Raw genomic sequence first — 22,016 nt, forward strand, 5'->3', positions numbered from 1 at the left:
AAATATCATCTAACAGTGTTAGAGACTACTGCTCCTCAGAATCACACAAGCAGACTTCAATTTCTCTTTGGATTTGTTTTTTTAAGTACTAAGGACTGAACCTAGGCAAGTGTTCTACCATTGAGCACATTCCCAGCTCTCAACAATTTTTTTAAGATTATATCAACCCCCCTTTCCCTTCTACCCTCCAAAGCCTCCTACATACCCCTTCTTTTTCATTAATTGTTGTTACATAGGTGTGTGTGTGTGTGTGTGTGTGTGTGTGTGTGTATTTCTTTTTTGTTTTGTTTTTTGAGACAGCGTTTCTCTGCGTAGCTTTGGAACCTTTCCTAGAACTAGGTCTGAAGCCCAGGCTGGCCTTGAACTCAGAGATTTGCCTACCTCTGCCTCCTGAGTGCTAGGATTAAAGGCGTGAACCTTCACCTCCACCACCACCACCACCACCCGTTCTAAATACGTAAATTGAACATGCTCAGTTTGTGCATTTTTAAAAATGAGAACTCTATTACAAGGTCAACTCATAATTATTCAAGACAGCTACTCAAAGTAAAAAAAAAATTGTATTGATTCATCCTAGATGCATTTTTTTTTTTTTTTTTTTTTTAAAGACAGGGTTTCTCTGTGTAGCCCTGGCTGTCCTAGAACCAGCTCTGTAGACCAGGCTGGCCTTAAACTCACAGAGATCCGCCTCCTCTGCCTCCCCAGTGCTGGGATTTAAAGGTGTGTCCCACCACCACCACCACCCGCTCCCAGATGCTTTTTAGTAAACAAGGAGTAACAGAATGCGAAACTCAAAACAAAGATTTGGGGCTGAGAAAAAAACAAAAAGACTACTTCTAAGTTAAGTTTGGCAAGGGAAAGGTAATCATTAGGAATGCATTCATCCATGTGGCACCCACATTGCTGATATTATTGCCCAGGTGTGTTCTAGAAGTTGTCGCTACTGTATTGTCTTATGAAACGTTGTGATACTTTGGGGAGACATGCAAATCCTAGTTTGTATAATTTCCTTCTACTGCCAGTTAAGTCAGGTGGTAAAAAACCAAAAGATTATGGAAGCAAAGGCTTTTTTGTTTTGTTTACTTCGAAGGCATATCCCAATTTTTCCAAGTCAATATGTATCTTGACATCAAGCACTACTCCTCTCCCCCGTTAAAGAAGGGAGTACGCTATTGGCTCTTACTATTTTCATTTATTATATTAAAATTTTACCAATCAATCTTCGCCCTATGGTTTGAGTTAACGTACATGAAATCTACTACTACTATGACTCGTTTGGGATATGTACTAGTCCTATTTCCCTGGATCTGAACTCTGGATTCCCCAAATTCCCATAGCTGTAACTACTTTCAAACTCATAACCCCCAAACCTGTAACCGTGAACTTTCAGGCTGACAATCTGCTCAATAGCTCTGCCCTTGCAAACAAAGATTCTGCAAGCTGGAGGCCACCCGCAAAAAAAATAAAAATGTTGGAGGACCTTCACCAGCCACCACCTTACAAAAGCTTATCTCAAGAACAGTTCTAGGTTCAAGGAGATCTGAAGGATTCCTTCCCAACCCGGCTAGTGTAAGCAAACTCGAGCCTAACAAACCCGCAGGAGAGGTGCACATTCTTGGAGTTAACCAGTAAAGGGCATTTAGTTTAGGGAGGAACGCGACAGGCTAGGTTAATGTCTATGAGGCAAGGTGTACCCCACCCCCACTGGATCAATGTGCCCTGAGCAGGTACTGGTCCTGCCTGATCCGCGAGATCCAGCCTCCTAGTCCTGCGGTGTCCATAGCTCCTGAGCTGAGAAGCGGCTCGCGGAGCTGTGCAAAAGACTGGCCACTCCACCCCCACCCCTCATCCTGTTGCTCACCGGTGCTGCAGCCCCACGAGTCCCAGAGTGATCACATGCGGCACATCCAGCTGCGTGGGCCACTCTCCAGAAGCGATGCATCCGAACACGCCACATTCCTCACGGATCCCCAACTCCTCCAGTTCCATGGCGCCGCCGAGAGCACGTGGAGGGACCTGCTGCCGCGGCGTGGTCCGAGCGCCAACCAGCTGTCCGCTCCTCTCTAGCAGGCTTCAGAACCTCTCACTACTGCCTCCTCCTTCCCCGCGGGCTAGGTTCTCGCTACTGCGGCGGCGCGCGCTTCCCCCAGGGGGCGTGGCCAGCTCGGCCTCCAGCGCCCCGCCAATCAGCTACGGCACGGGGCGGGGGCGGGGCTATGGAGCCAAGGGGGTGGGGTCAGTTCTCCGCGGGAGAGGTCCGGAGCGCTCGTCTTCCTGCACGTGGAAGTCTCCGTTATCTTCCCGCTCCGCGACCTAGGTGATGAGAGGAGTTCCTTGAGTGGTGTTTTTCCCCCAGAAGATGTGAGCTGTGCGTGCCCCTGGTCGCACGCCTTCCCCCGGCCGTCGGGACTTGGTTCGCTCCGACCCAGAACCCTTTCCCCGCCGGCCGGCGGGGGCTGCAGCCTGCGCGCCACTTTCCGCGGCTGGGAACTACGACGCAGGGCCGCCCGGAAGCGGGGTCGCGTCAGCGCGCCTGCGCGGCGGGAAGCCCGGGGTGGCGATCCCAGCCCCGGCTGCGGCCAGTCCAGGACTTGGCGGTCACCTTAGGGGAACACAGACGGATCTGAGCTAGCCGCTCTGTCTGGGGGCGTGTCTGTGCGTTGCACCGCCCTTCCCCGCTCCGCTAAGCCTCTGATCGCTCTTGTTTTCCAGGGCGCTGCTGCTCTTTCCCGCGCGGACTACACTTCCAACCCACCTCGGATGATGGCGACAGCTGAGGGTGAGTAGCCGGCTTTCGGACCCGCTAGAGTCGCCCTATCCCCCAGCAGGAAGTTAGCATGCTTGACGCGGACACGTGCAGCCCCGGGGTCGGATTGTAGCCTTCCTGCTCCAGTGCCCTGCTCGCTACCTCACGATGGCGCCTGGGTCCTGGATCCTGCACACGTGGTCCCAGCGCGGGGAGACGTGCATTGGACCCTAAGCACCCGGGGCCTCCGGAAATACCCAGAAATGGCCCCGGGACTGGAGGAAAGTAGCAGAGTGGGAAGGTACTCCAGAGGAGAAATGGCCAAAAAATAACGAAGTGCGTAGAAACTGTGATAGGTAAACAATCAGGAAAATCTAGCAGAATTTTTCAACCCAAGTCTTGTTGATTCTGGTAAGATTAATACACCAATAATCTCCTTTGCCGTAAGGTTAATAGTTTAATAGTAATATGACTGTAGGTCCAGACTTTTTGTTTTGATCAAGTGCTCGATAGATTTGTGGTCCAGGCTTGCCTAGAATTTCGGGTTACGGGTGTGGGCGAGTACCGATCGGTACTAGCTGGTAGTCTTTGATGCCACGATAACTTTGGAGAGCGCCAAAATTGAAGGCAAACAGTTTATCACTTTTTGTTTGATAGATTTGGCTAATTACGCTACCATTTTGTCTCTGCATGGTAAGAGCCTCAGGAAAAGTGGTGTGTACCTTTTATAATAATAAAATGCTGTCTTGGACCACAACAAAAGTTTCTAGGGGGCTGGAGAGATGGCTCAAAGGTTAAGAGCACTAGCTGTTCTTCCAGAGGTCCTGACTTCCAATTCCCAGCAACCACATGGTGGCTCACAACCATCTATAATGAGACCTGTCGCCCTCTTCTGGCCTGCATGCATACATGCAGACAGAACACTACATAATTAAAAAAAAGTTTCTAGATAATGAAGTAATAGTTTGGGTTGGTGCCCCAGCACATTCTTTCCCACTTATGAAAAGCAAAACAAGCCGGGCGTTGGTGGCGCACGCCTTTAATCCCAGCACTCGGGAGGCAGAGGCAGGCGGATCTCTGTGAGTTCGAGGCCAGTCTGGGCTACCAAGTGAGCTCCAGGAAAGGCGCAAAGCTACACAGAGAAACCCTGTCTCGGAAAACCAAAAAAAAGAAAAGCAAAACAAAACAACGGTGCTACAGCTTCATAAATAGGGACTTTGCCCGGAATTTTTCTCATATCAAGGTGCCTATACTTGTAAACTTCTAAAATCTCTAGAATCTTCCCCATCTCACCCCACCCCACCCCACCCCACCCCACCCACATTTATGTGTGTGTTTATGGGAGTGGATGCTATGTTTAGGCATTCTTGAGAAGTCTGGAGGGTATCTGGTCACCGGGAACTGGAGTTAGAGGCCTTTCTAATAGATACGGCTTTGTGCCTTCTAAAAGGCCCTTTGTACTCAGAAACTTGCGGTGTGTATCCTTACTGGACAGCACAGTGCTAGAATGTTTGTTTTTTTAAGACTTAAATTTAAATTCCATGAAACCGATCTCAGACTTCATCTGTTTCTGTTTGAATTTACCCATTTATGGGGTTGGAGTGCGTGTGTGTGTGTGTGTGTGTGTGTGTGTGTGTGTGTGTGTGTGTGTGTGTTGGTTTTGCAACATGGTCTCTGTATAGCCTTGGCTGGCCTGGAATTCACAGGACTTGCTGAGATTAAAGGCACATACCACCTTGCCCACCTGGCCTATTAATTTTCAACAGTCATTTTGATACTTGAAGACATGCTTCCTACATTTTTTTTTTATAGTTCGTTTCTTAATTTTTTGAGGTTTGGACATAGCGGTTCTCCTCTCCCTTTCCTCCTTCCTTCACTCTCTCCCACAGACACCCTCCCACTGTCCTTAAATTCATGGCCTCTTTTTATTAACTGTTATTGTGTGCATATGTTTATCTACATACATATGTATTAAATATAACCCACTCGTCCCATGTTATTTGTATGTCTGTTTTCAAGGCTGAACATTGGCACTGAGCAACCAGTTGGTGTTGGGGAAGACCATCTCCCGATCCAGCTTTCCTCAGTTGCCTGCAGCTCTTTTTTTGTAGGGTTGAACCCCCATGAGCTTTTTCCATTCATTTTATCGTGTCCATTGGTACCCCTCCTTGTTCAGCTTACATTCCGACAGTCATGCTGGTGAGACTTTATGGGGGTAGCTTCTGATGTTGCCGGGAGACACATTCTCAGCAAATTCCCTGTTCCTCTGGCTCTTACAGTCTCTCCTCGCCTTCTTCCACAGTGTTCTCCAAGCCTTCGATGCGGAAGTGTTTTCACAGATGTATTTATTGGAACTGGGCTCCACACTTGTATTTTTATGCCTATTGTTTAAAATCACTAAAGACTACATGATGAGTATATAGATTTGGGTAAATTTTAGAACTAGCGGTAGAAACTTTGTTTGCTCACTTAATTTCATTTTAGTCTTTTTATTTGTGATTCGGCCCAGGCTGGCCTGGAACTCATGTGGCAGAGTCTGGACTTGAATTTTGCTTCCCAAATACTGGGATAGAGGTGCCTGGCTTCATTTTAGCCTATTAAAACTTTTAGTTTAAAAAAAAAAACCAAAACGTTTTATTTTGCATTTTTCTTTAATGTGTTTTGCCTGCATGTATGTATGCATACCACATGTAACATGTGCCCCTAGTGCTGGCAAGGGTCAGAAGGCATTGGAGTCCCTTTAACTGGAGTTTAGAATGGTTGTGAGTAAGCCACCATGTGGGTGCTAGGAACTGAACCTGGGTTCTCTGCAAGACAGCAAGTGCTCTTAATTGCTGAGCCGTCTTCTACAGACCCTGTTTTATTTCTGGTGTGGATGTGTGCATGTGAGTGCTCATGGGTCCTGCCTTGGGCTGGAGTACAGTGAATGTGAGCCACCTAGCGTGGCTGCTGGGAACTGACTTTGGGTCTTAAGCAAGAGCAGTTGCACTCTTGACTGCAGAAACATCTTTCCAGCCCCTTTTATTTCTTTAAATACAAGTCTAGACTAAAGCCCTTTGTTTTCCATTACTAAATCTGTTCTTTTAATATACTGAGTCTGTCTACTGCTCTTTCCTTAGTACTTAACCACCCCCTGGTCCTCAGGTTAAGTCTAAACTCAACATGACTGGTGAAAAAATTAAAGAAGTTGGAGTTCTAGAAAGGAAATAAAGAAATAAATTTATAGCTCAAAACTGGAGCTATAGCCTACAGGGCTTTTTAAACTTTGTTGATCCTTCTAGACATCTACACCACAGTGGAAACTGTTAATCAAATTATTTATCATTAGACAATTACCAATTGTCTACAAATTTAGCTAGATGAAAAAAAGAAAAATTACATGTATTTAGTGCTAATTAGGATTGTGATCCCAGATACTGAAAGGCAAATAGATTTGAATGGTGTATTGAGTTTTTACAAGATGACCTCTTTACAGTTTTAAACCACAAGAAAGGTTGAAAACAGATCACTTACAGGGATATATATATAGTTGATGCTACCAAACGTTAAGTTTTCTCATAAGAAAATTATCTCAGGGGAGTTTGGATGAAAGTGTCAGTATACTGTGTGGGTAACAGGTTGTAAAACTGTTTCAGAAACCTAGTTTGGTCCAGGCCAAAGGTCAGCTCACGTGATTGTAGCCAGGTCTCCCTGCAGTCAGTTTCAAGAACACGGAGCCAATGCTAGGCCATTGGTTTCCTTCTTGGACACTTGTTTTCCTGTGCCAACTGGTGGTGTGACGTAATCAACTCTTGTTTAGTTTTCACAGGCAGGGTCTCACTGTGTGACTGGCTGTCCTGGAGCTGCCCTGTAGAGCAGGCTGACCTCCCCGGCTGACTCTTCTAACTTTATCCCCTGCTGCACTGTCCACTTGGCTGCTCTGACTGCTACCGATCTAGCAGGAGTCGGGCGGGGCCAGCTTCAGAACTTAATGTCATAAAAATGTCTACTAGAGTACCAAGTGCTCAGCCAGACTGGCCTGCTCCACACTAGCATTACTTGGCTTTGCCACTTTTAATTACCTCTTGGTGAGTGTGGTCATTTTTCAGGGCTCCATGGAACTTTGTTCTAGGCTTCTCTGATGTAAGTAAGGGGTCCCTGCTGTGAATATGGGATCCCATAGTCTCTATTTTTTATTATTTCTATTATGATTTCTTATTTAGTACCAGCTTCCTTCAAGACTCTTGGGTCCCTTGAGAGCAGAAGCCAAATTTTGTTTGCTGTTGTGTCCTGGCACACAGATACACTGGAAAAGTACTGAGTGAGGGTAAATATGTTGTGGAAACATGAGAAGCAATTCCCTATACCTTTAAACTTTGGTTACTTTTGATCTTCATCTAGATCATTCTAATGTGGACTCTAGTGTTCTCTAGGTACTGAGACTGACATTAAGATGAGATGCTTTTGCTTGGTCTGGTGATGCATCCATCTTTCATCACAGTGAGAGGCAGAGGCAGATGGATCTCCAAGTTTGAGGTTAGACTGATGTGTCTACAAAGGGCATTCCAGGCTAGCCAGGGCTATAGAGTGAGACAGTCTCAGAAAAGAAGAAAATGCTTTTGTATTCATTTCCTGGTACTTCCTTGCAACATCAGTGACGAGGAGAGGGTGCTTACCTGTTGGCAGAAGACGGAGAAATAATATTCTTCCGTATACTAACCCAAATGTAAATAGAGAAAGCTTACTGTTGTCTTGTCTCCATGCCTGGCAGGAGTCGGGCGGGGCTAGCTTCAGAAGTTAATGTCATAAAAATGTCTTGGTTTGGGAATTGTTTGTTTTTCCTTTGCTACTAGACTTTCAACCTAGACTTTTAGACGTTATGCAAGCTCCGCCGCTGTCACTACCTCCACCACCTATCAGGTTTTTAGATGAGTGACAGAGCCTTTTACACAATAATGGGAAATCAAGAAATTGCTCTGAATTCTCCCATTTACTTTGTTAGAAAAGTCAGGAAAAATAAAGTGTTTTTCTCCTGTAAGTTAGTTTAAATAATGTATTGTACTTGTGTGTACAAAAATACTGTGGTTACATTAATTTTAATTGTTTTGGTTTAAAGACAAGTTGATAGTACAGAAAGCATGGTGTTGATATCAGAAGATTTGGGATTATTTCTAGTTCTGCATATACTAAATGTGTGACCTCAACTTTTGTGAGCCTTAGTTTTCTAATCTGTAGTTAATACAATTATACTAACACAAAATTATGTGATGATACCTTGAAGAGTATAAGGCTTATGCAAATGGTTTTTATTTATATTAATCACTTTCTATGCAGTGATTCAACATTTTAGCTGATTCTTTTTTGTTTGTTTGTTTTTCGAGACAGGGTTTCTCTGTGTAGCTTTGCACCTTTCCTGGATCTCACTCTGTAGACCAGGTTGGCCTCGAACTCAGAGATCTGCCTGCCTCTACCTCCCGAGTGCTGGGATTAAAGGTGTGCCACCACCGCCCAGCTTTAGCTGATTTTTTAATATTTGGGAAATCTTCCTGAATCGTATACAGTTCTGTTTTATTTCCACAGTACTGAACATTGGGAGAAAACTCTATGAGGGTAAGACAAAAGAAGTCTACGAGTTGTTAGATAATCCAGGAAGAGTCCTCCTGCAGTCCAAGGACCAGATTACAGCAGGAAATGCAGCTAGAAAGAACCACCTGGAAGGCAAAGCCGCGATCTCCAACAAGATTACCAGCTGTATTTTTCAGTTGTTAAAGGATGCCGGTGAGTGCCTCCTGTGTGTGTCTTTCATATACATCAGTTTTCAGGGGAGAAATTATTTGGATTAAGAACACGTTATACTTACCCGTGTATTTTATTACATCAAATGCAGGTATCTCTGGGTGTTAACCTGTTTGGGAATGCCTCACAGGCTAAGTTGCACATACTAAAATCAAGGCAAGAGCTTTTAAGGTTCACTGTTAACAGTTTACTGGTTTGGAAGTAATGGTGTTTAAGGTCAAAGAAACCTTAAGCTGGGGATAGCTCAGTGATAGAGTACTTGCTTAGCCTGCACAAAGACTGACGTTCAATCTCCAAAATTCCCACAGTCTTAGTTACTTTTCTGTTACCATGACTGAGGCAACTTATAAAAGAAAGTATTATTTTGGGGCTTACAGTTCCAGGGAGTAGAGTCCATGACCATGATGGGGGGTGGGGGTGGCAGGCAGGCCAGGCCAGGCAGGGCACTGGAGCAATAGCTGAGAGCTTACACCACAAATAGGAGGCAGAGAAAGCTAACTGAGAATAGCTTGGGCTTTTGAAACATCAAAGCCATGACAACCTCATCCAACAAGGCCACACCTAATCCTAAACAGTTCCACCAACTGGGGACCAACCATTCAAACCCACCTCCCACAAAGAAAAAAGAATTTAAGAAACGAACAGTTTCCTACAGTCATCAGTCAAGGAAACCACTGGTGTAATTTCCCTCTGCCGGGCAATCTTTAGCCTTAGGAAATTTAACTCTAAAAGAAGCCTTCCTGGTATTAGCAACATCAGGTCGTGACTGGAGTGGACTCCCTGGAATGCTGCGCAGTTGCTTCTTTGTTCTGCCTGCTGTAGACAGTGCAGAATTGTAGGTCCCTCTTCTGCCTGTAAACACTGAGTGGTGTTTCCTGTAGTCCTTGAAAGTGGCCAAGGGAGATAGATAATCTGATTCCAGAGAAAGCCTTTCCTGAGGCTGTTCTCCAAATACCTGGAATGTGTATGTCCAGAGAGTGATCAGTCTACACTGTTAGCCCTTCTTAGGGAAAAGTCAATTAGGAAAACTATGAAGGCACACATGATTTTCATAACAGAAGACAGCTGATATATAACAAGCCAAGTAACACCAAAAACTCCTTGGGATTTGGCTTCCTCTGGAGGAATTTCCTGATTCCTCCAGGTAGTGACTTTGCCATAACCAGCTGAGTTCTTATGATAAATTCCTGCAGCCCGCAGCAGGTGAGGATGCTAGGAGCCACACCCAGCTCTGCAAAAGCAATAAATGCTCTCAACTGCAGATCTGCCTCTCTAGTGCATGATGTATTTAAACTATTATCAGAGAGGTTATTAGTTTCCAAAGTCACGGGTTCCATTCCAAACAGCTCTTTGGCTTAGCTTTTCAGTTATAGTCAAAGAGAAGAGAATGGAAGAACACGTGATGGATGCTTTCTCAAGGATATTTAACATTAAAAGAAAAGCTATCTTCAGGATTTAGGGCTGTTCTGATTGATACTGAACTGTAAAACATGAGAATTCTGTAGTCAGGTTAGCTTTAGAGGTAACACCACTCGGATAATTTATGTGCTTTCTAGTTAGATAGTCGGTGGTGTGGAGGGGAGAGACTTGGTGTCTTTAGAATACACTGACTAGCTGGAGGGTAAAACACTCTGAACTTGGCTTTAGACCTGGTGTATGGTTTGCCATGTGATATGAAAATGAAACTGTCTGCTGTTTTGATAACTAATAGGAAAACATTTTATTATTTTCATTTTAATTATGTATGTCTGTGTGGGGGATTGTGCATTTGAGTGCAGCTGCCGTAAAAGGCCAGAGATGTTGGATACCCTGGAGGTGGTTATAAGGGTCATGGGTGCCTGGAACCATGGTCTTCTAGGACAGCAGTAAGCATTCTTAACCGCTGAGCCATCTCTCTAATCCCATGGTGGAGGGTTTTTGATGGGTGCTCTGAGATGGCTAAGCAGGTAGAGCACTTGCTGTGTAAGCCTAACTTGTCAGAGTTCTACCCCCAGAAACCATGTACAGAGGGGAGAGCTGACTCTGCAATGTCTCCACGCACACGCACATGCACCCACATACATATACGTGCATCAGAATAAATTGAAAGAGGAAAGAAAATTTAAGGATGGGAACTTTATTCTTTCGGGTCTTACTTACCTTTAAAGAAAAATTTATTGCTTTTCCCCCCTTTTATCAATATGTAGGTATCAAAACCGCTTTCACCAAGAAACATGGGGAGACTGCTTTCATTGCACCCCAGTGTGAAATGATTCCAATTGAATGGGTGTGCCGAAGAATAGCAACTGGATCTTTTCTCAAAAGGAATCCTGGTGTAAAGGAGGGGTATAAGTTTTACCCACCAAAGGTGGAGATGTTCTTCAAGGTGATTGCTTTTGTGGCTTTAATTACAAACTCAAAATGTTAAACATTATTGAAACAGCTGGTACTGCATATGCCATACTAGAAATTCATGTTGATAATAAATATGCTTACATTAGCAATGATAAGTCAGGTTTTGGAGGGGGGAATCTGTGAAAATGATTTGACTTTTTTTTTGTTTTTTTTTTGTTTTTTTTTGTTTTTTTCAAGACAGGGTTTCTCTGTGTAGCTTTGCGCCTTTCCTGGAGCTCACTTGGTAGCCCAGGCTGGCCTCGAACTCACAGAGATCCGCCTGGCTCTGCCTCCCGAGTGCTGGGATTAAAGGCGTGCGCCACCAACGCCCGGCTGATTTGACATTTTTAAAAAGATTTAGTTGAGTGGTGAGCCTTGTGATACACACCTGTATTCCTGCCTGGTAAGCAAGGAATGAAGGCAGGAGCTGGAGAGAAGACTCCATGGTCAAGGTATCTGCTCTTCCAGAGGACCCTTTTGATCCCAACACTCATGTTGTGGCTCACAGCTACTCAGCTCCAGTCCCAGGGATGTCATAGTCTCTTCTGGAATGCAGGCACACACACATGCAGGCAAAACGTCCATACCTTACTTAGAAATAAAATGTAAAGGAAAGAAGGGACGTAGAAAATTTACTAGTTCAAGCCCAGCCTGGGCCATCTAATGAGACACTGTCCATAAGAATTTTTTTTTGGTTGATTTGTTTTATTGATTTTCGATACAAAGTTTCTCTGTGTGGCCCTGCCTGGCTTTCCTGGAACTCACTCTAGACCAGGCCTTGAACTCAGAGATCCGCCTTCCTCCGCCTTGCAAGTGCTGGGATTTTTATAATTTTAATCATAATAGTAACATGCTATACAATTAACTGCTTAAAATGCAAATACATTTATACACATAAAAATTGCTTTACAGGGAGAGGGTAAATTTGGCTTGAGTATTTCATTACCTAGAATAAGTTGCTTATCTAAATAACTTAAAAGAACTATTAAAAGTCAACAAACGAGGGACTGGAGAGATGGTTCTTAAGGCTCAAGTCCCAGTGCCTATACGGCTGCTCACATCTGCCTGCAACTACTTCCAGCATGTCTGCTTCCCTCTTCTGGCCTCCACGGGCACCAGGCACGCATACGGTGTACAAATGGCGTGTTATGTGCGAGCGAAGTGCACATAATAGGTAGTCAAACTAAGGCCTGAATGGTGGTTCAGCACCTGCTACTCTTCCAGAGAACCAGAATTTGGTCTCATCTCCACACATGGAGCACAATACACAAATGAAAATGAAAGTTTTTAAGTAGATAAGTAAAAAAAATTACTTGAATCATAGGGTATTCTGGGAGAAAATTAGATTGAAAAAAGAGCAATTTTTTTTTTCAAGATACAGTTTCTGTGAAGCCATGGCTGTCCTGGAACTTGATTTGTAGACCAGGATGGCCTCAAACTCAGAGGTCCACCTGCCTCAGTCTCCCGAGTACTGGGATTAAAAGCATACACCACCACTGCCTGGAGAAAATTTCAATTCTTAGGAACACATTCAAGGAAAAAGAGACTTTATTTTTTCTGGAAAGTTCAAAATTCGAGGTTTAAATTAACTTTGTTTTATTCTCAGGATGATGCCAATAATGACCCACAGTGGTCTGAAGAACAACTCATTGCTGCAAAGTTTTGTTTTGCTGGACTTGTTATAGGCCAGACTGAAGTGGACATCATGAGTCATGCTACACAAGCTATTTTTGAAATACTGGAGAAATCGTGGCTGCCCCAGAACTGTACACTGGTCGATATGAAGGTACTGATAAAATAAGTTGTAAAAATGAAGGCTATAACTAAGAAATGTCTGTAGTAGTGTGTGTTTCTTTCCAATCATTTCCTTTGTGATATACTGCTTCTAGATTGAATTTGGTGTTGATGTAACCACCAAAGAGATTGTTCTTGCTGATGTTATTGATAATGATTCCTGGAGACTCTGGCCATCAGGAGATCGGAGCCAGCAGAAAGACAAACAGGTATGTAGTGCTTTGAGCTTATTGTCTTGTAAGATCAAGCTGTGGTAGTGGTGAGGGGAAAGAGGATGTTAGTCTGATTGATTGTTACGTGTTTGCCTTTAAAAATCATCTCTTGGGGACTGGAGAGGTGGCTCAGAGGTTAAGAGCACTGACTGTTCTTCCAGAGGTCCTGAGTTCAATTCCCAGCAACCACATGGTGGCTCACAACCATCTATAATGAGATCTGGTGCCCTCTTCTGGCCTGCATACATAATAAATAAATAAATCTTAAAAAAAAAAAAATCATCTCTTTGCTGGAGATATAGCACAATGGCGGGGTACTTGCTTAGCACACACAAGGCCCTGGATTCAACCTTCAGTACCAAAAAGTAAAGGCGAACAGAAACCCCTGTGGTCGTAAGGAAAACTTAACCTACAAAGCAGGTTTTGTGTTTGTCATCTTCAGATTCTTAAACAGTAAAGGATCAAGTGTCCTTGTTTGCCTAATAAGCATCTTCACAATATCAAAACTAAGATATTGTTTTAGTTTAGATCTGTGCACAGATCTGGGGCTGTGCACACCAAGTCTTAGGGGCTTACGTCAGTTACTTGTAGTTGCTAATGAAGAAAGCATTTGACTTTAAATGAAAGGTGAAACTTTACTTTTTCATTGAAAAAAAAACATTTGTACTTCAAGGTGCGTTTTTAGATACATGTCATTATGCATACTTGTCATAAGCAATACTTAAAGATAGGAAGAAAGTGTTTTAAGATAGCAGAGAAAAATGTTTTCTAAACTTTCTTATTTTCTAGTGTTACCGTGACCTTAAGGAGGTAACTCAGGAAGGACTCCAGATGGTAAAGAAAAACTTTGAGTGGGTTGCAGATCGAGTGGAGGTAATTCTTCTCTAGTAAACCTGCAATAAAACATTATGTTTTTTATTTGATGACATCACTGGGCTGAGGAATTAGCTCAGTAGTTGGTAAAGTGTTTGCCTGCTCTGCAGGCGTGAAGACCTGGCTCTGATTCTCCAGCACTCATGTAAAACACCAAAAAAAAAAAATCCCAAGGCAGGAGAACCCCTGGGCCTCAGATGTTGGCCAGCATACTTGACAAGTTCCAGGCCACTGACAGTCCTGTCTCTAGAAGAAAATGAAAGGAAGAAAAAAGTTAGATAAATAGAGAAATATGACTGACAAGATGGCTTAGTGGTTAAATCACTTGCTACACAAGGAAAAAGCTGAATCCACAAAGTTCTCTGACATCCACATTTGTGTGGACACACATACACAAAAATAAATTGAAAATTTGTAAATTAAAGAGAAAATTGGATGGTGCCTGAAGAACTTCTAAAGTTGTCTGCTGGACTCCACACGTTTATACATAGCAAAAACAAAAAAGTATTTCAAGCCAGGTGCATGCTGACAGTCTCAGCTATTTTGTGGGCCAAGACATGAAGACTTTAAAGTTCCAGGCCAGTGTGGGCAACCTGAGTAGGTGAAACTGTGCAGGTGGTTGTAAACGGAGGTGGAGTTTGTGTGTCCCAACCACCTGGTCCCAAGTAAACACACAAAAGCTTACATTAATTACAAAATGCTGTCCCGATAGTTCAGGCTTATTACTAACTAGCTCTTACATTTAAATTAGCCCATTTCTAATAATCTATATGTATTGCCGTGTGGTCCGTGGCCTTCCTGGTCCTCTGGCATCCCTCTCAACTCTGCCCTTCTTCATCTGAGTCCTCAGTTGGATTGTCCCGCCTAACTATCTTGCCTTGCTATAGGCCACACAGCTTTATTATTAACCAGTGAGAGTAATACATATTCACAGTGTACAGAAGGATCATCCCATGGCAGGTGGTGGTGGGGTGAGGGGTGTTTTGTATGTTTTTTCAGTGACATTGAAAGAAAAGAACACGTTTAGAAATGACCGAAGCCATGCTACCTTACCAAAGCAATGCTGTTAAGTTCATCATCCCGTTCTCAGATTCTGGTGTGGAAACCTAGTTTCCACCTGTTTCTAACCCCTGTGAGTCACTTGAATTTTTATGGTATTACCACTATGAATCCATGAACGTTGAATGGGATTCATTATGAGTCAGAATCACTTTTTAGAAGATTATTTCCAATTTATGTATTATGTATATAGAGAGTTCAAAGCAGCCAGCTAACAAATTTATAACCTAACCCAATTTGGTTGATTATGCCTTAAAAGGTTCAACAGAATATGCTAAAATACTTTGTTATTCTCTAAATAGTAATATGCTTATTGTCCTCTTCATTAATTAGTAAACATAATTTGTCTTGTAAAAACTCTTATCTGTTGGCAGGCAGGTAAGGTGGTACACACCTGTGATTCTCGGACCCAGAACGCAGTAGGATGTAAGTTTGAAGCAAGCCTGAGCTACGTAGCCGGTCCTTATCTAAATTTAAAAGATTATATAAAAAGATTTATAATATCTTAATTATGAAAACTTGCATATAGAGGTTTGGGATGTGTTTTATTTTTTTGAGACAGGACCTCCCTTTGTAGTCCAGGATGGCCTCCAACTCCCAGGGATTCACCTGCCTCTGCCTCTTTGGTGTTGGCATTAAAGGTGTGTACCACTGTGCCTACGATTTTTATTATTATTTTAATGATCTTGTTCTGCTTAATTTTGGTCTGTTCAGGAAGAAATGTCAACTGTGCATGGTAGCACACACTTTTAGTCCTAGCACTTGGAAGGGAGATAGGGCATATCTCTGAGGTTGAGACCAGCCTGTTCTACATAGTGAGATTTGTCTCCGAAAACAAAACAAAAAAATCCTTGTGCTGAGGATGTAGCTCAGGTTACAAGTGCTTGCCTAGCATGCATGAAGCCGCAGGTTTGAATCCAGGACTGCATAAAACCAAATGTGATGGTAGACACCTGTGATCCAGCACCCGGGAGAGTCAGAAGGTGAAGATAATCCTCAGTTACCTGTGAGTCCCAGGTCAACCAGGGCTACACAGGACCTCAAAAAGGAAGGGAAGGGACGAGGAAATGAAAGAAGTGAAGGAAAAAACAGAAAAACCAGCTGTCTGGGTATTTGGGAGGGAAAGAGGCAAGAATGGAGTGTCAGGAATTGGAGGTCGTCTTCAGCTATGGAACGCCCTGACTCGACACCCCTACACACACACACACACACACACACACACACACCCCTACACACACACACACACACACACACACACACACACACACACACAGAGGAAGGAAAAGAAAAAGTACTCTGTTACACTGACTGCTGTGGTACCCATTTTTGTCTTTTTCATACCCCTGTGTTTCTTCTCCAGTTGCTTCTGAAGTCTGACAGTCAGTGCAGGGTCGTAGTGCTGATGGGTTCAACTTCAGACCTTGGGCACTGTGAGAAAATTAAGAAGGCCTGTGGAAATTTTGGGATTCCATGTGAACTTCGAGTAACATCTGCCCATAAAGGACCAGATGAAACTTTAAGGATTAAAGCAGAATATGAAGGTAAACTTTATAAATAACTAGAGAATGTCAGCTATTTCTGATTTTGGTAAAAGATTTTAAAATACGTATTTTTTTTGAATAATAATGTTTAAAAGAGCCTTTCCATATTTCCAAGGAAAATCATGGGCACACCTATACTTTTACACTTCTCTCCAGGGATGCATTAAGAACTGTGAAAGAACAAGGGAAAAGAACTTAATGCAGGCGTGGTGGGGCTGGAAAGATGCCTCAGTTGAATTCCCTGCACCCACATCAGGCAGCTCAGAACTACCTGCAACTCCAGTTCCAGGGGATCTGACATCCTATGGCCTCTTTGGGCACCTGCATGCATGTGGCACATACAAACTCATGCAGGCACACATACTTACATATATATTTTTTAATCTTTTTTGTTTAAAGATTAAAAATGGCTCATTGATTAAGAGCACTCACAGCCATCGGTAGCTCCAGTCCTGGGATCCATTGCCCTCATTTGGCCTCCAAGGACTCTGCACACATGTGCATAGACTTGGAGACAAAACAGTCATACGTGTAAAATAAAAATTGCAAGCAAAACCTTTTTGGAAAGTACAAGCATGAAAGAAAACATGCTACACCTGTAAGGACACACGGTCTCCTTGTCTAATTAGCAATGCCCCTTGAGCATTGTTTCTGTGTGTTCCAAAAGAAAAGCCTCCTACCTGGTGGTGGGAGGCCTAAGGCTGAAGCAACAGAGCCTCTCTGGTATCTTGTCAGCTTTCTTGGAAGGAAAGAAGAAACAAAGCTATAGTTTCAGGAGGCAGTACATTAAATAAATAATACACTATCATTGATCTAAAATATTGAAATCTGTATTTATGAGAAAACTTTTCTTAACTGGAAGAAATGTTGTATGATTCTTTCAGTCATTACTACAGAAGTATAGTTACTGGGAGGAGGGCTTCTGGTCCTTTTAATAAGTTAATGAAGGTTTGGATTCTTTCTCCAGAAAGGCGGGCTAAGTTGTAGCACAGCTCAGTTGGTAGAGTGCTTTCTTAGCATGCAAGAAATTCAGGATTTGGGCTGGATAGGTGGCTCAGCGGTTAAGAGGTCCGGAGTTCAATCCCCAGCAGCCATACGGTGGCTCACAACCATCTATAATGAGATCTAGTGCCCTCTTCTGGCATGTAGAAAGAGCACTGTATGTGTAATAAATAAATCTTTTTAAATAAAAGGAAATTCAGGATTCAATGTCCAGCACCACATAAAACCAGGAACAGGTATCAGACCTATAATCATAACAGCTGAGAAGGTCAGGATTGCTGTAATTCAAGCTGAGCCTGGGCTAGAGTAAGACCCTATGTTAAATATATCGACTTCTTAAAGTTTGAAATTTGCATATACACTTCGTTGTTGGTTGTCGGTACTGGAAGTGATTGGGCCTGTAGTCTCAAGCACCCTAAGCACTTTAACTGTGGGTGCTTTACTCCATGGACCCAGCACCGAGACACTGAGTATTCACTATTAAATGAGTGTCTGGCACCCTGTTGAAGGACAACTCAACATGGAAGATAGCTGGTGAGGTTCTCCATGCTGCTGAGGGTAAGCAGCAATAGCAGAAGGAAGCTGTGAGCCAGCCATTCCCTCACCAGCTTCACGACATTCCCTTTATACTATAGATCTCAAAAATGGACAGATACTCGACCTAGGCTATTGTTTACTGTACAGTTCGGTGGCAAGGTGAACCTTAATTTTGAATATATGTATGCAAGCATCTTTTAGATACTTTTTCCATAGCAGGCTACTAAAAGATGAAGCTCATTTTTTCTTTTACGTTCATTTTTATTATATAGGTGCATGCAGATTCATGTACCATGGAGCATGCATGGAGGTTAGAGAACAGCATGCGTGAGTCAGTCAGTTCTCCTAGTATAGGGGTTCCAGAGGTCCAGCATAGGTCGTCAGGTTTAGCAGCAAAGTCCCCCTTCCCCACAAAGCCACATCTCCTGCCCAGCATTGTTTTGTTCCTGCTGTTACTGTCAACAAAACCAAAGGACCTGATTGTTTTGTCATTTCCCCAGGGGATGGCATACCTACTGTATTTGTCGCAGTGGCAGGCAGAAGCAATGGTTTGGGCCCAGTGATGTCTGGTAATACTGCATATCCAGTTATCAGCTGTCCCCCCATCACACCCGACTGGGGTGCTCAGGATGTCTGGTCATCTCTTCGATTGCCCAGTGGTAAGACCTTGAAAATTTTCAGTACTGCCTTTATACCTAAAATTTCAAGATGCAATCTCAGTGTCTCTACCTAGTCTCATATATTAATATTTGATTATACTTCTTAGCCATAGCCTACTAATTTTAAATCAGATTTTATATTATTCTATATTTATATGCTTAATGTGCATTTAAGAAATAAGGGCTTGGACTTATTATCATCTTTTTATTTATTTTTAAGCTAACAACTCATTTTTCTGTCTTTTTCTTTCTGAACCAATAGGTCTTAGCTGTTCAACTATACTTTCTCCAGAAGGATCTGCCCAGTTTGCTGCTCAGATATTTGGGTTAAACAACCATTTGGTGTGGGCCAAACTTCGAGCCAGCATACTGAACACGTGGATATCTTTAAAGCAAGCTGACAAGAAAATCAGAGAATGCAATTTGTAAAAGTAATTTCTAGGAGAAAAGTTACACATTCCCAGTTTGGATTAAAAAGAAATGAATTCAAGCAAAATGATTTCACATCAGTTTACTAGTGAACAAATGCACCTAGATGTATGAGTTGACAGATTGTCACTGAGTATTTGTTACTGATATTTTCTAGCTCTGAATAGTGATGTATCCCTGTAACCTCATTACACCAGAGGCTGAGGCAGAAGATCTACATGTTGAGATCCTATAAAAAAAAACAAAACACTATAGTTAGTAAAATTGGTATGGCATATTAAATTATATACCACCTACCATATAGCCATTGTTGGGCAGTCATGTAACATTAGCAAAGAAATGTCACTGATGGGCTGGAGCTGTGGCTCTCTTGCAGAGGAACTGAGTTTGTTCTCAATATCCATGTGGAACAGCTCACAATCACCTGTTACTTCTAATTATGATTTCTAAATGCTAGTAATCACTTTTGGTAAATCAGTAGTTGCTACTTGATCTTCTACAGTTCATGATTTGAAAATTAAAATATTTGTATTGTTTACGCTAATAACGATATTCTTGTCACTGCATGGTCTGTACATTGTAGGTCATTATCTAAGCAAGTGCACAGCTACAGGAGCCTCCAGCTAAGTCTGTGCTTTCTTGGGTTTGTTTTTCCAGTGGTTTTCCATGGGTGAAACCTTACCCATGGTTTGCTTGGGGCTTTTGTTTTTAAAGGAATTGAGAGCAGGGGTAGAAGAAGCACATGGAACGGAAGTGGTGCAGAGGGCTCTTTCCTGAGGTTTGGGGTATCAGGACAGTTATCCATGGACAAAGGCAGTCACCTTGCCATTCCAATAAAAGATGAGTAAGCACTGCTTAGCTGTTTAGCTAGGTTTGGTAGGTGCTTCTGTGGGTCATAAACTTTATTTTCTGTAAAATGTTTTAGCCACACCTGCAGTCACCCTCCTACCAACCGCCTTTTTCAGAATTGGATTGTAGATGTAACCAACCGTCTTATTAAATAAGAAACACAGAACCAATGTAAAAGAGAAAGCCAAGAGATCAGAGCTCAGAGCTAAAATCTCACCCTTCCTCCTGCGGTGGTCCTAGCTTTCCGGAAGAGACCTATTTCCCTGTGTCTAAGTCGTTTCATAGTCATTCTGCCTTCTCATTGGTTGTAAACCCAATGACAGTGACTGCCTCGTCACTGTCTGTATGTACAGCCCCCCAGGTCTTAAAGGCGTATGTCTCCAATGCTGGCTGTATCCCTGAACACACAGATCTATGGGGTTAATGGTGTACACCACCACCGCCACACTCTGTCTATGGCTCTCATAGCTCTGACCCCCAGGCAACTTTATTGATTAACATACAATCAAAATCACATTTCAGTACAATTAGAATACCACCACATTGGATCTCCAGTTTGTAATCAGGGAGTGGGTGGGTAGGTGAGGTGATGGGCTAGTTGGTTGGTTTGCTAGTGTATAATCTGGACAGTGGCCCTAGCCAGATTCACTTCTGTAACCTCTGACATTACAGAGAAGACACATTTTGTCCTTCATGAAGCTTAGCTATAGATGCCATCAGTGTTTCCCATCCTTTGCCATGGTCATCACATGCATGTTTAGGGAAGTGGCCTAATCCACTGAGCCAGTTTGGTCTTGTGTTTATTCCTCGCTTCTGCTCTGCTGGCTTCTCTACCTTCAGGACTCTCGATAGCCTTGAACATATTTACTATGCCTAGCTTGAAATTCCGTGCTCCCTTTCAGTGCCAACTACCACACCAGCAAGTTGGCTACAAATATACAAAATCTAGGAAGGGTGGGATTATAGAGAGTTCTTTATATGAATGACCTCTTGTTAAACAGCAGGGAAATCTTTATTGTAGTTTGTCGGAAACCCATAATTCAGTGTTTGGAAATCACTGCATTACATTGTACAGCACAGATTTCCTATGGGTCACTACTCTTTAATCTGAGCAGCCATGTGTTTGCATGTTATTTACATGTCCATTTTTATGAGAAGGGAGTTTAGGCTTACAGAGAAGCTGCCACAGATGAAATTACAAACCCACACTAGTCTGTACGTCTAACCTCTCACCTACTCAGATGCTACCTCTTATGGTCTACTTGCTTGGGCCCTGTAGGGTGTAACGAACCACTCCTTCAGCTAGACATCAAGATAAACTTACTGATCTTTTCACACCCTTTTCTTGGGTATTGGTGCCTTTACTGTAAAGTTCTTAGTGTTAGGTGAACTTAACACTTTAAGCTAAAGCTAGGATGAATGACTCTGAGCTCTGTACTGCTAGACTTCGTATAAATTTAACCATTTGTTTCTGCCTGTCTGTCCCATGGGCACCATCATAAAACCCATAGTGCCTGTAACTTCTACACCTGCTGCTACATTCACTGTCTGCCAAGTTAGAAACTTGATTTCATCCTTGATCTTTAACCTTTCACAACCTTAATTGCCAAGTCTTGTCCATTTTAACTTCTGACTAGGCTTTGAAGTGACACTGTCCTATCTTCTGTACAAATCAGAGTTAAGATTTAACATTTCCCTGATGCCTAGAGGCCCCCATTCTCCCCTGAGCCTTCGATTACCCTAAGACTAATGCAGTCTTCTCATTTTGCAGCATAGATTCTGAAAAGGTTTGGCACTTTAAAAAAAAAAAAAAAAGTGCATAGACTGATCCAGGTGTGGTGGCACATGAAAATCCCAGCACTCTGGAGGCCGAGGCAGGTGGGTCTCTGGTTTCGAGGCCAGCCTGGTCTACACAGAGAAACCTTACCTTGAAAAAAAAATCCATAAATCGTTGGATTTCATAGGTTCCTTAGCTATTTGAAAGCCTGTCTGTGGACAAGAGGTTAAAAGTCATTGGTGTAAGCAAGGCCTGATAATGAAACTCTAATCCCAGCTACTCAAGAGTCTCCCAGGTTCAAGGCCAGCCTAGGCCATGTGAGACGCTCTTTTAGAAAGGGAAAGGTGCTGGAGATATAGTTTAGTGGTAGGGCACTTCTGTGGCATGCAC

The 22,016-nt window shown here is 43.0% G+C and overlaps 2 protein-coding genes across 2 annotated transcripts in view; one reads left to right on the top strand and one right to left on the bottom strand.

Moving 5' to 3' along the window:
* Ppat (phosphoribosyl pyrophosphate amidotransferase) overlaps positions 1-2,945 on the bottom strand; it is a 41,103-nt gene extending 38,158 nt beyond the window's left edge. Inside the window, exon 1 of the mRNA XM_006997351.4 lies at positions 1,862-2,945. Coding sequence (XP_006997413.1) covers positions 1,862-1,989 — 128 coding nt within the window. The 5' untranslated portion in view covers positions 1,990-2,945. The remainder of the gene's footprint in view (positions 1-1,861) is intronic.
* Paics (phosphoribosylaminoimidazole carboxylase and phosphoribosylaminoimidazolesuccinocarboxamide synthase) lies at positions 2,198-19,548 on the top strand. The gene is made up of 10 exons (XM_006997350.4): positions 2,198-2,317; positions 2,713-2,779; positions 8,306-8,503; positions 10,708-10,886; positions 12,501-12,680; positions 12,784-12,897; positions 13,690-13,773; positions 16,193-16,373; positions 18,413-18,571; positions 18,834-19,548. Exons 2-10 carry the CDS (start codon positions 2,761-2,763, stop codon positions 18,998-19,000), a joined length of 1,281 nt encoding a protein of 426 aa, XP_006997412.1. The 5' UTR covers positions 2,198-2,317; positions 2,713-2,760; the 3' UTR covers positions 19,001-19,548.
* Positions 19,549-22,016: the final 2,468 nt, after the last annotated feature.

Source organism: Peromyscus maniculatus, chromosome 10 (genome assembly GCF_049852395.1).
Source record: "Peromyscus maniculatus bairdii isolate BWxNUB_F1_BW_parent chromosome 10, HU_Pman_BW_mat_3.1, whole genome shotgun sequence".
Classification (NCBI taxonomy): Eukaryota; Metazoa; Chordata; class Mammalia; order Rodentia; family Cricetidae; genus Peromyscus; species Peromyscus maniculatus.

What these genes read in the sequence shown, in the direction of transcription:
- Paics (XM_006997350.4), top strand. An exon ending in AGGTGGAGATGTTCTTCAAG is followed by an intron (nt 10,887 to 12,500) that starts GTGATTGCTTTT and finishes TTTTATTCTCAG; the next exon opens with GATGATGCCAATAATGACCC. An exon ending in GGGTTGCAGATCGAGTGGAG is followed by an intron (nt 13,774 to 16,192) that starts GTAATTCTTCTC and finishes TTTCTTCTCCAG; the next exon opens with TTGCTTCTGAAGTCTGACAG.